At 42.2% G+C, this 15,362-nt stretch overlaps 3 protein-coding genes across 3 annotated transcripts; 1 reads left to right on the top strand and 2 right to left on the bottom strand.

Moving 5' to 3' along the window:
• The first annotated feature begins 4,705 nt into the window (after positions 1 to 4,705).
• Positions 4,706 to 5,882, top strand: Cpr100A (Cuticular protein 100A). Its single transcript, XM_002054058.4, has 3 exons — positions 4,706 to 4,885; positions 4,975 to 5,222; positions 5,284 to 5,882. The coding sequence occupies exons 1-3, from the start codon at positions 4,874 to 4,876 to the stop codon at positions 5,732 to 5,734; spliced, it is 711 nt and encodes a 236-aa protein (XP_002054094.1). The 5' UTR covers positions 4,706 to 4,873; the 3' UTR covers positions 5,735 to 5,882.
• Positions 5,883 to 8,262: 2,380 nt separating this feature from the next.
• LOC6630194 (uncharacterized) lies at positions 8,263 to 9,788 on the bottom strand. The gene is made up of 3 exons (XM_070207466.1): positions 9,618 to 9,788; positions 9,325 to 9,555; positions 8,263 to 9,262 (listed from the first exon to the last, which is right to left on the bottom strand). Exons 1-3 carry the CDS (start codon positions 9,633 to 9,635, stop codon positions 8,480 to 8,482), a joined length of 1,032 nt encoding a protein of 343 aa, XP_070063567.1. The 5' UTR covers positions 9,636 to 9,788; the 3' UTR covers positions 8,263 to 8,479.
• Positions 9,789 to 11,760: 1,972 nt separating this feature from the next.
• On the bottom strand, positions 11,761 to 15,152 carry LOC6630195 (putative uncharacterized protein DDB_G0271606). The gene is made up of 2 exons (XM_002054060.4): positions 15,031 to 15,152; positions 11,761 to 13,909 (listed from the first exon to the last, which is right to left on the bottom strand). The coding sequence occupies exon 2, from the start codon at positions 13,806 to 13,808 to the stop codon at positions 12,216 to 12,218; it is 1,593 nt and encodes a 530-aa protein (XP_002054096.2). The 5' UTR covers positions 13,809 to 13,909; positions 15,031 to 15,152; the 3' UTR covers positions 11,761 to 12,215.
• Between the last annotated feature and the right edge of the window lie 210 nt (positions 15,153 to 15,362).

Genomic DNA, 15,362 nt, shown 5'->3' with positions numbered 1-15,362 from the left:
TCATTGTTATTGCCTGTCAAATTCTTGCACTTTGACTTGCCACAGCAGGTCCGGCACATGCACACACACTCGCACACACAGTCCACACCACAATGGTGTACAATTACCCGCATTTATTGGCCATTTGTCGCCGCGTTCGCTGTTCACTTCGCTTTTGCTGCTGTTGCAATTAATAGTTCACTTGTTGGCCTGTCACATACGGATCGTATCCGCTGACATTGAAAATGTGATTAAATTCAACAAGACATGAAAACAACAATTTGTAATACCCTTTAATAATAAATTGGGCTTCAAATGTTACTATAGGCTTAGAAATATATAGAAATATGCATACTTTTTTTTGTATTATAGCACGTCCTGCAAATTACTTACAGAACTAAGAAGATGAACTTTCTTTTCAATATACATACAAACATATATGTATATGCGTTTTATTGATTGAAAAGTTTGTGTAAAACAATTGCATGTTTGTACACTATCCCCATGTTCTAGTTTTAAAAATAAGTTTCTCAATGCTTACAAAAAAGTGTACTAAAGTATGCGAACATTCAGAATGCTTAATAAACAATTGATAACCCTGTTTGAGTATAAGAGTATATATGTATCTGTGTCAGTTAGAATATATGAGTACTTTAAGCATGAGTACAGAGTATCTACGAGCCGATCACTCACAGCCGTGTCTACTCTTACAAATATTGTTAGCTTGTTAGGTTTAAACTGCTTTCGATTCATGACTCACTTGGCCAATGGCTTCAATGTGACACTTTTAAAAATACAATTATGTTGACCTTCTTCCAATTCACGTTGAGGTTTAAGCGATGATCGTTTGATTTTTACCTAAAAAAAAACCACATGTCATTCAATTATTTTGATAGCTGCAAATGGAAATAAAATGCAGTTTTATTCGTGTCTGTTTTTGGCCCATATTATCTGGTAATTGTTTAAGCCGCTTATGCTCAAAGTTTCCAGCTCATTGCAACTACTTGAGCTGTGCTAGTAAATTGCTGTGTGCTATCTGCTGGATCGGTACAAGAATGCCTCCATTGTTGGGTTCAATGCACGTGCCCAGCCTCTCAAGGTTGACGATTTGGCGCTGTTGGAACAACTTTCGAAATGCAACTGGACACTGGGCAAATCGTGTGCTGCAGTCAAGGCCAGGAAGATCATTTGGCCGGAGATGTGACAGATTTAACGGCGACCTGGCACCACTTTGTAGCCCGCCCTAGCCCGGCAGCTCACTTCCAGTTTTTCCTATCAACGTCAGCGACATGCGGAAGTCTGAAATGCGAAAACCGCTACGCATGCGCCACAAACTCGTTTCTGGCCCGGCCCAGACACGCACTTGGCTCGAACGCAGCTCCAGCGTTGGCCAACGGGGCGGCGTCACGTTATTGACCTTGATTTCGTCTATAACGTGGCTGCATTGCAATGTGGGGCTGGGAAACTGGTCCAGTGACACTTAAAGTAATTGAAACGTGCACAAGTGTGTGTGTCTATGTGTGTAAGAGGCTAAGCCGTGAGCCAAATGAGAGTCAAAAGCAACATAATGGCATTAGAAGCGTAGGGAAATGGAAACCTGTCTAAAGTATCTGACAGATGCGCAATTAGCGCGCACTTACACAGATCTTCTTCATTTGGTCTATAAACGCGTAATTATTCATCCTTCATCCTTCTGTGTCTGTCTCTCAAATTACAAATTATCGAAAAACTGGCTGACTTTTGAGGAAATCGCTGCCGGGTCATTCATGAGTCAGTCACTTGGCTATCAAATCACCATCTACTGGCTATGTGCTATACGAATCCTGTGAATCGCTAGGGCTTATCCCATCTCTCTTTTTACATACATATATATATGAGCATATCGTATTTCTTTTAGCGCTCTCAACAAGTTTAGCGAGTTTCAGTTTGACTTCTGGGCGATCACTCGGCGCTGATAAGCGTTTAGCATTCAATTTTTGCCCGAGCAAATTGAGAACTAAGAGCTGAGTATGTTGGCGAACAAAAGAACAGATTGTTAACCTTCTAATATGTGGGGTTGGGGATGTGTGCCTGAGTGTGCGTGTGTGTGCACAATGCGAAAGAGTCGACATCAACGTTGACTCGCTCGATTTTTATTCAAACGCTCGACTGCATCTTAAATTACAAATAATCGCAATTGTCTGTGCCTTTGGCTGGGGAGCGGCATTCGGTTTGGGTTCGGACTCGAGCTCGAGCTCGGGTGGTGGCAGCAGCAGCTGAAATAATTGAGAGACAACGCAAAATTAAGAGAGATGATATGTACTGTTGATAGATATATTTTGCATGCAATTTGTACGAAACAGCAACCCCTCAACCTCAACCTCAACCCTCATTATCATTGTGATTAACTCGCCAGAAGTGAAAGCATCAAAATAAAAGCGTTACGCGGCACAATAAAAACAACAACGCGCCCAAAATTCTAAATTCCCAATTCCAAAATCGGCAGGGAAAACAGCCGTTGCCCTGGGTGGCAGTATCGTCACATCAGCATCAGCATTAGGCGAACGCCTCGAAATCAAAAAGGCAGCCAAACGCAGCTCAAGGAACTTGCAATAGTTTTTTTTGGTCGCACTGAATGGCAAGGGATGGAGGGGCCGGGCAGGGTAAACAACCCTCCCGAGCATACGAATTGTTGCACCCTCAAGCTAATCCAAATGAACAGAATTGCCGAAGCGTTTCTCCTGGCCCAGCTCCTGGCCTTCATCAACGCCATTTGCTGTTGTTGTTTGTCAACTGATTTAATTTCCTGAACTGCCGCCGCTGCCACTTTCAGAGTGCGTCGGCCCGCCCGCTGGGAGAGGGCGTGCCATGTTTCTGGTGTGTGTTTCTGGTCACACTAATGACAATAACAACGATGGCGACTTGCAAAAGGGCAAAGGCTCTCAATTGAAATGTTTTCTACTTCAAACTATTGCGGACCACATGCGGCTGCTTAGTGCCGGACAAATGGTTCAGGTTTTAGGCCTGTGCGTATGCAAAAGCGACTCATTAAAATATGTAAAACGCTTTCAGATCGTGTAATTATCGCTGAGTACTAACACATTTGCACGTGTCGCCGGCGAGGAGCTCAATACCAAGCCATTGGCCATAAATTATACAAAAGCTGGCGTGGGTGGGCGCTCCAAATGCAACACACAACAGCAACAGCAACAGCAACAACAAGAGCAACAACCACAACCACAACTGCAACCAGCTGTTGGCCATAAAGCAGCTCAAACAATGCCTTTTACTGACGGCTTTTCAAACAACAATAAATTATTGAAGCCAAGCGCAAAGTCAAACAAGTCAAAGACATTGCGCCAACTTCAACAACAACTACAACTATAAATATTTTATGGACTGCTCAGAACTGTTGCCAACCGCTGACCACACCACAGAAACAAAACTTGTACAAAAGCTTAGCTCATGATATAAATCAGCATTTGCGATTGTTAATACCTATTTATAATACTTACCAACAAAAACAACTACAACATACAACATTGACAACAACAGCAACAACAACATCAACAACAACAAGCACTGAGCAACACCCGCGCTTATTGCATGTAATCGCAAATTTCTTAATCTTAATCCGACTTATGGCGGCGGCAGCGTTCGTCAAATATTCAAACGGTTCTGCTCTGCACTTTTAATACCCTATAAATCAATGTGAATTTTTCATCAAGTTTGTTGTAAATATAAATAATAGTTTTAATATGCCTATGAAAATATAAAATATCTGTCTTTATGTGGGTCACATAGAAATCAACAGAAATTCACTGAAAACTATTGGTAATTTTAATTAATCGCATTTGTATAGAAATGTTTTTTTTATGATAAAAGTTGATGTCAAAATGGTCGCCAAGTAAATAATCATTTTTTAGTTTGACCTCAACTTACCTTATTTCAGCCTGTCCCAGATTTTGGAAAAGATCCCTAAATTATGGTTTTGCTTAAAGAACACTGACGCGCCAAGAAACTGCTTCGACTTTTATCATTATGTACATAAGCTAAGTTCTATCAAAAATATAAAAAAATATAATCTCTAATAAAATGTGAATAATAATTGGTTGAGAGTGCATTCACACTTCAACATATTCAAAGATATAAATTTTCTCAGATTTGTTTGATTGCTTGCAGTATTGTTTTTTGGGTTGGTCATGTGCAATCCAATTGGTTTGGGGAGCCAATTTTATTGGCCAAATGAAATGATTGCCACAAAATTGCATCATGCAGTGGGCAGAACATCGCACAGGGATATCAATTGGCACAGCTCAGTTTGGTTATTTTTTTTAATGCCACTTTAACTTAAATGTAAAAATAATTAAAAAATAGTTTCGCTCCAGCATAGAAAGCAAAAGTAGACGCTGAAAGCGAAAGAGCGCAAAACTGGTAAAACAGCTTGCCGCAGCAGCAGCAGCAGCCGCCGCAGCAACAACAACGAGAGTTGACTTATTGGAGCACTTAGCTCAATTCTTGTTATTGTTACTGTTAATAATACCAGCACAAGCAGCCCCAGTTACAACAACAACAACGATGACAACAACAACAACAACATGTCGATCAGCTACCGCCTGGGCGAGCCATGAGTTTAGCCCAAGCCCAAGCCGTAGCCGTAGCCGTTGCCGCCATTCCAAGGTTTTCCCAGCTCGCTGGCGCTATAAAAGCTTGGGCGGCACCATTGCGGAAGGCAGTTCACTTACAAAATCCATTGCCGTCGGTCTGGCACTCAACTGGCGTCGCTCTGGATATATTTGAAGCTCCTTGTTAACGGACTATATAACGTATAGGCGCCAAATCGCGTGTGATATCGATACCGATTCTCAGAGCGCGCAGTTTACGTAGTAGCTTTTCAAGGATAACCCAAACAAAAATGTTTCGCTTTGTGAGTTGTTGTGCTTGTGTGTGTGTGTGTGTGTGTGTGTGTGCTTGGCTAATTGTTATATGTTTACTTTTGATCTTTCGCCGCTGCAGCTCGCATTGACCACACTCGTGACCCTGGCAATGGGCCAGAACTATCACCAGGATCCCAAGACGGCGGCCATCATCAGTGAGCAGCGTTATTTGTCCGGCGATGGTAAATTCGGTGCCGCCTACACACAGGAAGACGGCATCAACTTTAAAGAGGAGACAGACGCCGATGGCACACGTCATGGCAGCTACAGCTATGTGGATCCTTCTGGACAGCGTCGCACCATCTCCTACACCGCGGGCAAGAATGGGTAATTAGCCCGAGCAGCGGAACAGCTAATCGATTGCTATAATTTCCGCTTATTTTGACAGCTTCCAAGCGTCTGGTGATCATTTGCCAGTGGCACCACCCGCACCACCACAGCCCGTGCCCACCGCCGGCTACCAGCCACAGTCACAGTACCAGCCGCAGCAGTACCAGGCACCAGCACAACAGCCCTCCTTCCGCAGCAATGACTATGATGATGGCTCCTATGATCCTCGCTACAATGATCCCTCTTTTGGCCAGCAGCAGCAGTCTTACCAGCAGCCCGCGCCTCAGCCGCAGTATCGTCCCGCTCCGGCGCCAGTGCAGCCAGCTTACAATCCGGCTCCACAACCCGCCTATCAGCAGCCCGCCCCGCAGCCACAGTACCATCAGCCACAGCAGCAGGCTGCCTACTACCCGACGACCACGCCCAATCCTCACCGCTTCTCACCGCCCGGCAAGCTGTCGCTGAACCGCACGCCCGACGGTTTCACCTACTCCTTCAACAAGGTCTAAGCGACGGAGAGAGAACCACATAGATTGACCTTGTTTCTATCGTAATGTTACGTAATCTATCATTTATTCTCACCCAACACGAAACACTCCCATGTCTATCTCTAACCCTCTCTTTCTCCATGTCTCTATCAAATTCTGTTTCATTCTTCCGTTTTCTTTTCCCAACTCTCAACCACTTACTGCTGTTCCAGTTCTTACCTTCATCAAAACTCTTTTGTGATATGTTTGAGAATGAAAGTGAAAGTGCTGCAAAAATTCTGCACCATTTAAACCTTTATATATATACATATACATATATATATCTATATATGTCGTATCTCCTATCTACGATCTTGTATGTAGTATGTCTAGCAGTTTTTTGTTTGTAATTTATAAATACTCCTCAATGCTGTTAAATCCAATTCTACTCTCCTAATGTAAAGCGAAACCAATAAATTTGTAAGTGTGTTTGCGGTCGATGAAGACGTTGATCAAATGAATTCCAAAAATCTTTCAATGCTAGATCGTAATACCCAGCACGGGCCATGGGACGTATAAGCAATATATGCATATTGTATCATAAACAAAATTTGTATAGAGTTTTAAGCAATACACGATATTTAATACGTACCGCCAGCAATTGATTGTCTTTTCTACTCAAAACAAGTTTTCTTTATATTTTGGGCGTGTGGCGTTTACGAGTAATTTAATTTTTAACAGATTTATCTAAACACCTTGCCCGGTAAACTCCCCCATGCACATTGCACATTGCACAACCAACACTTTTTATACATAATACAAGCACACACACCTTTATACACTGGTAAACAAGTTTTGGTGCTGCGGCTCAGTTTGATTCTATGCAACAAACAAGGAAAGACACGAAACTGGTTACTTGTTGGCTAAAATCGTGGCAAAATTGTGGCAAAAAAATAAATAAAAATACAAATAAATAAATAAATTAGAGACCTGTTGAATTCCAATGAAAATGAAAACAAGTACCTCCCACACCCGCGTCCAAGAGCAAAGAGTCCAAAGAACCGACAGTGTAACAACTGGTACCTGAGCCTGAGCCGGAGAGCTATATATAGCTGTGATACTCTACCATAATTGAAAAATGTCTGCTATTAGTAAATACCTTGAGAATTCTAATCTATGCATGATTTGGCCAAAATCTAAATATATGAATGATTGTGAAATTTACTACAATACCATTACTAAAGTTGTCTATGGTTAAACTTAAAATATTTTGTTTATGATGATGTATTATTACAAATTTGAAGCAATGTATATACCTTACTTATATATCGTGTATGTATATTATTTTCTTAATTCTTGCCATAGTTATTCTAGCATAGTGTAGTGTATTAATATCAGCAATTTAAATCAATGCTCCTTAAAGTGCCTGTTCATAATTTTTTAGTTAGCCAGTTGTAATTTAAGATATTGTAATACCCTGTCATCAACATTATATGCCATTCGGTTGGTAACGCTTCAGTTGCTTTATTGTAATTCATTAACTATGAGCTAATATTAGAGCTGTTTGCTCAATTATATGCCCCATTGATCGGCCCCCCGCTCGGTTCACCTCAACAGGTGTTCACTGTAGCCAAGTTAACTTTTCACTTCTGTTGCGCGCATTCTTAGCACCACCTCGTGGCTCGCGCACTCGGATTTGCTTTCAAGGTCAGTTTTGTTGTGGCTCCGCCTCGGACTCCGGTACTACGATTATGGGGCTGTTGAAATTGTTCAGTCAATTAAGAAAATCATTTTGGATTTTGTTTTTGTAATGTTATTTATTTTTTTTTTTTTGCATCCACTTTTGTGTTTGTTGTTTATGTTATAACTGTGGCAATCGTGTGGCTTACTCAATTGCGGATTTTCGATCACATTTGCGAAAGAGGTAAAAGCCAAGAATTCGCTGTGGCCACTTTTGGGATAAGCTGTGATTGAGTATCCCGTATTCAAACAGGTATATTGTTTTTTTTTTGTTTTTTTGTTTACCCGAACCAGGCTATATATAGTAGTTATATCATTTCGGCTGTAAGATTTATAAGCCAAATGGCCTGTATAATAAAGCTTATAATAAGTAAATCGCCGGAAATCAGCTGACATTTCGAACTCCCTTAACACCAGGATCGCTTCAAGACACAAAAATATGAATTTGAATCAGACAGCTTACTAACTGGCGCCATCTAGTGTACGGTAGCCAAAAGGCATTTGAGAGAAAACGGGCAAACCAGCAGATGGCGCTGTAAACCTAGTGTTGTTCTGCAATAGCAGAGACAGCAACCACAATAGTTTTATATTTTAACAATTTCATAAAACTAAATCGAAATACCAAATGCCCGCGCAGCTTAAGTGTTTGAGTGGACTTACACGCGAGAGATCGAAGCGTTTAAATAACATAACTATATATATATATATTAACAACGAAGATCTAATAGTACCCAATGCAAATTCTATTCAGATGAAAAATGTTCATTCTTGAAGGACCCATTTCATTCATTTTGAATAAAAAATAGGAATGGCGCTGATAGTTTCATATTTCCACAGTTTTCCAGTTGATATACTTAATAGTTCTAGAAACTGCCTTTGAAAGAGAAGTTGAATGCCCGTTGATTGTTGCGGCGAAATCTAAAGTAAATGGTTTGCTATATTTACATAATTTACATAAAACAAGTCTATACATTTTAAAATAAACATATTAAAATATATATTTAAATAAGTACGTCTTAAAGACTAAGCCTCGCCTCGAATCCCGCATCACACATTGATAACCAGCGCCGATCTGTACTTTCTTTTTGGCTTGATAATGTGCTTCAATTTCGGTGAGGGCTTCAGCTCGACGACGGGCGGGCGCCTGTGTGGTCGGCTGCCCTTGGGAGGGGACAGTTGCGGAAGCTCACCGCTGAAGTTGTTGTTGTGCAGCGGACCGGGACCAGAGAAGTTTGGCGGAAAGGTTTCAAAGTCCTCGAGTTCCAATTCGGGTCGTGGCTCATGTGAATGGGATTTTAAGAACTTTTGCAGCTTAGGATTGTTGAGCAGCTGCAGCTTGATGGCCTCGTCAAGCAGCTTCTGCTGATCTTCTAGAAAAGCATCAATCTGTTTTTTGGACGCAGGGCTCTTATAGCGATCGTGGTTCTTCGGTCGCGTGGGGACATCATAGTCATCGTGATCCGATTCGAAAACTCTATAGGAATGACTGGAGGCAGACGTTGCCTTGGGCGGTGGCACCAAATGGAATGGATCTGGTTCCGTTTCATAATGCGCCGGCGTCCACTTTGTGCGCTTCGACGGCGGCTCCACTGCGTGTTCCTCGCCAGAATTGACATCCGCCGCATAAACTTGTCGCCCGCTGCTCTTGTAGGGCGGCGCAGAAACATATTTGTGTTGCTTGGAATACGGTGATGTTGGGCTGATCTTTTTGGGCACCGTAATGGGATGTTGAACTCGTATTTGTGTGCCTATAGTATACTCGCGACTGTCCTGCAGCGCCTCACCCGAATACTCGCCCGAATATCGCTCGCTGGAATAGTCATCCTCTTCCTGAAACGGTAATAATAAATTAGATGGGGTTGAAGGGGCCTTATCCTGCGTTTGCGACTGACCGAAGCGTAGGGCCTGTACTGTGTCTTCTTCGGATACTTCTTGGCCACATCGCGACGCTTGCTCTCGTTGGTCTGCAGATCAGCGCGATAGCCAGGAGGACCATTGGAGCCAGATAACAGATGCACGGGTCCCGGCGGTCCCACCGCACTGTAGTAGCTGCGTCGATAGAAGGATCTGGGCGGTTTCAGGCCAGACGCAAGCGATCCCAGCAGCAGCGCAGCTGACAGCAGCTGAAGGTGAATAAATAACTGATTAGAGGACCACTTTTCCACTCACAGATGCCTTCGCTTACATTCCAGCAAAGTCGCATTTTGTGTGGGGTTTGGGAGCTAACACTTGAACTTCACTCGAAGCGATTCACTAGACCTCAAGCGCGGACTCGCAGTCAAGATAACAAATTTACAAAATTTACTTTCAAGTCTGCTGCACGTCTTGAGCGGCCGCGTGGCTTAAACGAAACTGAAAGTCTTGGCATTGGACACAACGGTTTTATGCCAACTTCCTTCCTACTACTTCAACGGGGCAAACGCGCTGGCGCAACATGTTTTGCAACCTGCCCGAAGACGACAGCGAAGAGCGCGCCAAGAGATTGAAATCTGTGCATGGTGAACCGCTCACGTTTCACGCGTAGACACTGGGAGGAAGCTGCGGCCCCAAGCACAGCGACTCGAGCTGGGGCAGCATCATTTGCATATCCAGTAGGAAATGAGAGCACGCGGCATAAATAAAATGTTTTTTATGAGCGTAATTGCAAATAACGATAACCATTTGTTACTTGTTATGTGCGGTAATGAGCGAGGAAGGGGGGTATTGTTTTGACCGTCTCTTATTAGCTGGCAAACGAAATAGAGGGAGGCTCCGGTCTAGCCGGCCACATGCAGCTGGGCTCTATCCGACTCTTAGATCTGTTTTTTTTTTTCTTTTTTGCTAACAGGTTTGGAAGATGTGCCTAGTTGTCGCTGTGGTAAGTGTTATCCAATAAAAGTCGGTGCCAGTTGCACTTTTTTGGCAGTTAGTTTTTGGCCTGAAGTTCAGGTTCAGCTGGGGCAGGAAATGCCGGCACATACATGTCTTGGCCTTTTGGCGCGCATGCTTGGACTACTTTCTAGGCAGACAGGATACGGCATAGGCACAATGCGGAAGCTGTTGCTATTGCATTTTTTTTGTATTTTTTTTTCTATTTTTCAATCGTGGCTGTTGCTTTGGCCATGTCTTGACTGTTTGGTAGTTGGAAGTGGAAATCGAATTGGCCAGCGTACAATTGCATAACATTTCATCACGCGCCATTTGCACAACCGTCGGCCAATCTTTTCCGTTACGCTTATCCTGTTTCGTTGTTGTTTTATTTATTCAACTATTTTGAAACAATTAAATGCATTCCCCTAATGAAATAGTTGCTTAATGCCACTTTGATTGATGTATTTGCTATTGCATGCATAATTATCCAATTAACGTTGGCTTAATACAGCATTTTCCCCCATTTTCCAGCAAGGTCAAGCTCAAGTTCAAGACGCATGATAGTTACAAAGAAAGGCGCAGCCAGCGACTGTCATAATTTCCGTTTTCCTTGTGAAAAACATGTGGCACAGCTGAGCCTGAGCTGGTTTTAAATTCCGTTAACAATACAAGTTCGGCTAACGTTATTATTTTTTTTTTTTTGGTGAAATGAACATTTTGTGAAAGGTGCTTCAGCTGCCAGAGCAGGCATTGGCAATCGCTGACCGCCTTGGGTAGCAACGACATTATAGCGCAATTTTTCAAATCTAAAATTATATTAATGCACGCTAAAACCTATTTTATGTCATTATCGACTCTTTAATTATCTACCTTAATAGCATCTTAGTAGAACTAACTCGATCTTGCCTATTTTCATATTTATACTATCAATTTTCCAGCTCACTAAACGGAATTCTGGAAAGTAACTTTCGCTTTAATTTTTGGAGGTTTTGATATCGTAAATGTCAAAACTGGAGTAGATCTAGACATGTATATTGCATTTATTACGAAAGTTTAATAATAAAATCAGCACTAAAACTGATTTGTTTTTGTTTTTAGTAATCACATTGCCCACATATACATTTTTTCTAGGTTAAACCGAATCAGAAGTACTTTAATACAATCTCAATAGAACTCCCATGATCTAATCGATTTTAATAATTTTAATACTATAATATACAGCTATATTTCTGCATAAGTTAATCTCTTACACATTGCATTTAATTCCTTAGCGGAATGCTAGAATGAAACTTACGCTCAAATTTTTTTGAAAACCGGAATTGATCTAAGTTTGCTTGACTTGAATTGATTATAAGATATAGTCGGTTATAAAAATAAAAACAGATTCCTTTCCTTGCCTACTTCATGTTAATAAGTTCTTCGATTTAAACATTTATTTAAACATCTACTCAACCATCGATTGTATTAAATCAAATTAAAGCGTTCTAATAATGTTACCACCGAGTTTGATTAGCATTTTTATTATTCTTTTGTGTTTTGCTCGCTTAAGAAACTAAATTAATACATTTTGACTGCCCAACGGCAACTAACAACAACAATAGTATATAATATATAAAGCAATTATAAGAGATTTGTTGTTCGCTTTTTAGGCAAGATCATTAGCACTATGTATGATTTATATTCAAAGTTGCTGGCGGGGTGTTTAATTTGGTGCGTTGTGGGTGAAGTCAACGACAGACAACAACAAAAAATCAAGCCATAAAATTGTCGCTGCCAGCGTCGCAGTCGCGGCGGCCACGTTGTTGCATTCAATTAACATGACACGACGCCAACGTTGAGTTGCATTCAATAAACACATCAAATATATTGAGTGTATCTATATATATATATATATATATATATGTATAAAGTGTGTATATATATGCTGGCTGCCTCAGTCTGGCAGACCGACGCTGACGCGCTGCCCGGCTGAGCTGCGGCGCGCAAGCGCAACAGCTGACGTCGACTGCGGCGCAGCACCCACGTCCACGACCAAAGCGTCGCCGTTGAAGCAGAGGCTGCTGCGCAGGTGTTTGCGTGGGTCAGAGGGAGACGTCGCCTCCGCAGCAGCAGCAGCAACTGTTGCTGCTGTGTTCGCTGATGTTGCTCGTGTGTCATCAAAGCGTCGGCTTTGCATTGTTGTTGTTGCTGTTGATGTTGTTGTTGTTGTCAGCTCTGGCAATTTGGGCAAGATTTTCCGTGAGCGTAAGCCGCCGCCGCTGTTGTTGTTGCTGCTGTATTCGTTATAATTATTATGACTTTTTTTGCTATAGTTATTTAATGATTTTGTATCGCGACCAGCTTCCACATATGGACTTGGCTGGAGTTGTTGTTGTTTTTGCTGTTGCTGTTGCTGTTGGCCACTTCCTGTGCGCATATTTGGCTGCGACTGCCTAAGCTGGCGACCCACAGCTGGGTCCAACCTGTCATCATAGTAGGCATATTCCGCTGCCTCCTCGTTGTAGGTGACATGCTTCTTTGCGGGCGCGGGACTGAGCAGCCGCAGCTGGCGCACACCATTGTCCACATAGTTCACCATGGACTCGTCAAATTCCTCAATCCAAGGCTGCTGCTCCTGCTGCTGCTTGAGTATTTTTTTGGGCAGCAGCATGGGCGGTTGGCGCACTGTTTCATATTGCTCCTGCTGCCAGGGCTGGCCATCGTTGAGTGGTTTTTTGGTGACCATTCGCAATGTTGGTGGTGCTGTCAGCTGGTCACGCTCTACGCTGAGGTGACGCACATTGTGCTTCACCTGCAGCTTGGGGCTGTTCTTAGAGTTGAGCTCCATATCTCGCTTGTTATTCATGTCCATTTTGGGCCGACGTACATTGTTCTGCATGGCGTCCGCATCGTTGGCGTTGACGTAATCGTAGAACTGTATCTTGGAGCTGTAGGCTTGCTGGCGTCTGGCTGCGCTCGGGTCTATCTCAGGCGCAGCGTCCACTGCTGGCAGCGGCTCGACATCCGTCAGCTTGGGCGTCACCTCGCGACGTGTTCGGCTCAGCAAACGGGATCTGTTGTTATTGTTGTTGTTATTGCTATTGCTGGGCTGCAGATTGTCGTAGAACTGTATGGATGACTTCGCGAACTCCTTGTGAAACATTTGGCGTGTGTCCACATCTGGCGTTGCCTCGTCCTGCACAGAGCTCAGCCGCCTGCCTGCTGTCAAACGCGGCCGTTCTGCGCCAGAGTCCAGCTGCAGGCTATTGCGTCGCTTGACGCGCGTCTCCACAGCGCTATCCACGCGCGTATCATCGGGCCAGAAGAAATGCGATTCCTGGCGATTGCGTCCAACGCCGCATTGCCGCCCCTCCATTTTGGGCGGCAGACCTGTATAGAATTTGCCGTTCAGCATTTGGCAGCCGTGTCCGTTCAACAGCGAATTCCAACTAAAACTGATGCTAAGAACAAAAACAGTCAAACGACACTTGGCAGCAGCTGCTGCTGCTGCTGCCGCTGCTGTCGTCGACGTCGACGTCGCCTTCATCTTCGTGTAGGTGTTCAAGTTTGCTGCGACGCGGCGTTCGTGTCGCTGTCAGTTTAACTAATTTGCAATTCTTGCGAAAAACAACATTAAAAATACAACAACTGAAAAAACAACATATGAAGTATTCAATTTATTAGCGACTGCGCGGCTGACGCGACGCCAACGTCGACTGCAACGACGAGTTTCCGTTTAAGGTCAACTTGCCGCATTTTTCAAGCCAACGAAAAGTTGTTTTTCGTGCGCCGCGTTGACCAAATAAAAATTGGAGTCTCGAATTTGAGCTTCTCACAGTGTGCCGCCAACTTGTCTTGGCAATTAAGCCAAGCCAAACTTCGATTGAGCAGCAAAAACAGAAAAATCAGCGAATAAGTGGCTCAAGTCTGCGCAATTCTGGCCGAGAACAGCTGCCAATTATTGTCAGCTCAGAATGGGTGTAAGGTTTGAATATGGCATTGCGTGCGTCTGACAATAAATGTTTGTGTGTCAGCAGCAGTTAAATGTGGACAACTCGTCGTATACACAACATAAATTGTCAGATATCAAGCTTGCTAAACGACTACACATTGTAATTGTGCATGTGTATTGTACGTTTCAAATGAGTTCTTTAAAATGAGATGAAACCATATATAAAAACATCACTTAATGTTCCGGGCTTAAGCACAACTCTCAAATGTTAGGCAACGAGAAGATACATTTGGGAAATATTAAGTAATACTGGGCTGAACCATCTCAGAATCTGTTTTGCAGAAAGCTATTTATAATAGAACACTATAAATCGATTAAAAACTTTGGTATCACACATTCTTACAACTCAGGAAAGGTACATGACAAAATATTAAAAAATATATCATATATATATTTAAGCCATAGCCAAAATAGTATCAAATTGTTAAGATTTGTCTAAATTATAAGCGGCTTAAATATATATGCGAGAATTTGAGGGGGGAAATGAAAACAGAACACTGTTTTTCAACACTTTCTCAGCACTTCTCTCAGTTGATATCTAGTATTTGATGCTTTATGAGAATTAGAATTAATATTTTATATGAAGAACTAAATTGAGTTACGCTTCTTAGCTCTTGCTTAAAAGCTTAAAGTACACAAATCTAATCAAAATTTGTTAGATTTTATTGTATTTAATATATTTACCATCGTTTTCCACACTGTTGCTGTAGTAATTCTGAATGTGAGTATCATTGACGGACACTACTGAACTACTTACATTATTACATAGGTATTTTTTGTTTTTCCTTTTTAAGACATAGATATTGTATTGCCGTTAGCATAATTATAAACAATTGATTTAAACGCGAACTATTATACAAATACATTGATGCACATCGATTTGGTAGCCCATTTTCATAGATACTTTAAATGCTGAACTGAAGATGTGTTTAACAAAAACTTGGAATGTTCAAAAATAAGCAAATAATATCTCAGTTTTATGGCTGTATGGGTATGATTTGTATGCTGGTTTTTTTTTGAGATTTTCAATGGATATGTAAAATGACTTATACTACATAGTTAATGTTGTTTACATTTGTTTTTCCTTTT

This window comes from Drosophila virilis, chromosome 2 (genome assembly GCF_030788295.1).
Source record: "Drosophila virilis strain 15010-1051.87 chromosome 2, Dvir_AGI_RSII-ME, whole genome shotgun sequence".
NCBI lineage: Eukaryota > Metazoa > Arthropoda > Insecta > Diptera > Drosophilidae > Drosophila > Drosophila virilis.
Note: the sequence above shows the minus strand (reverse complement) of the source record. Positions and strands in the feature narration are given on the sequence as shown.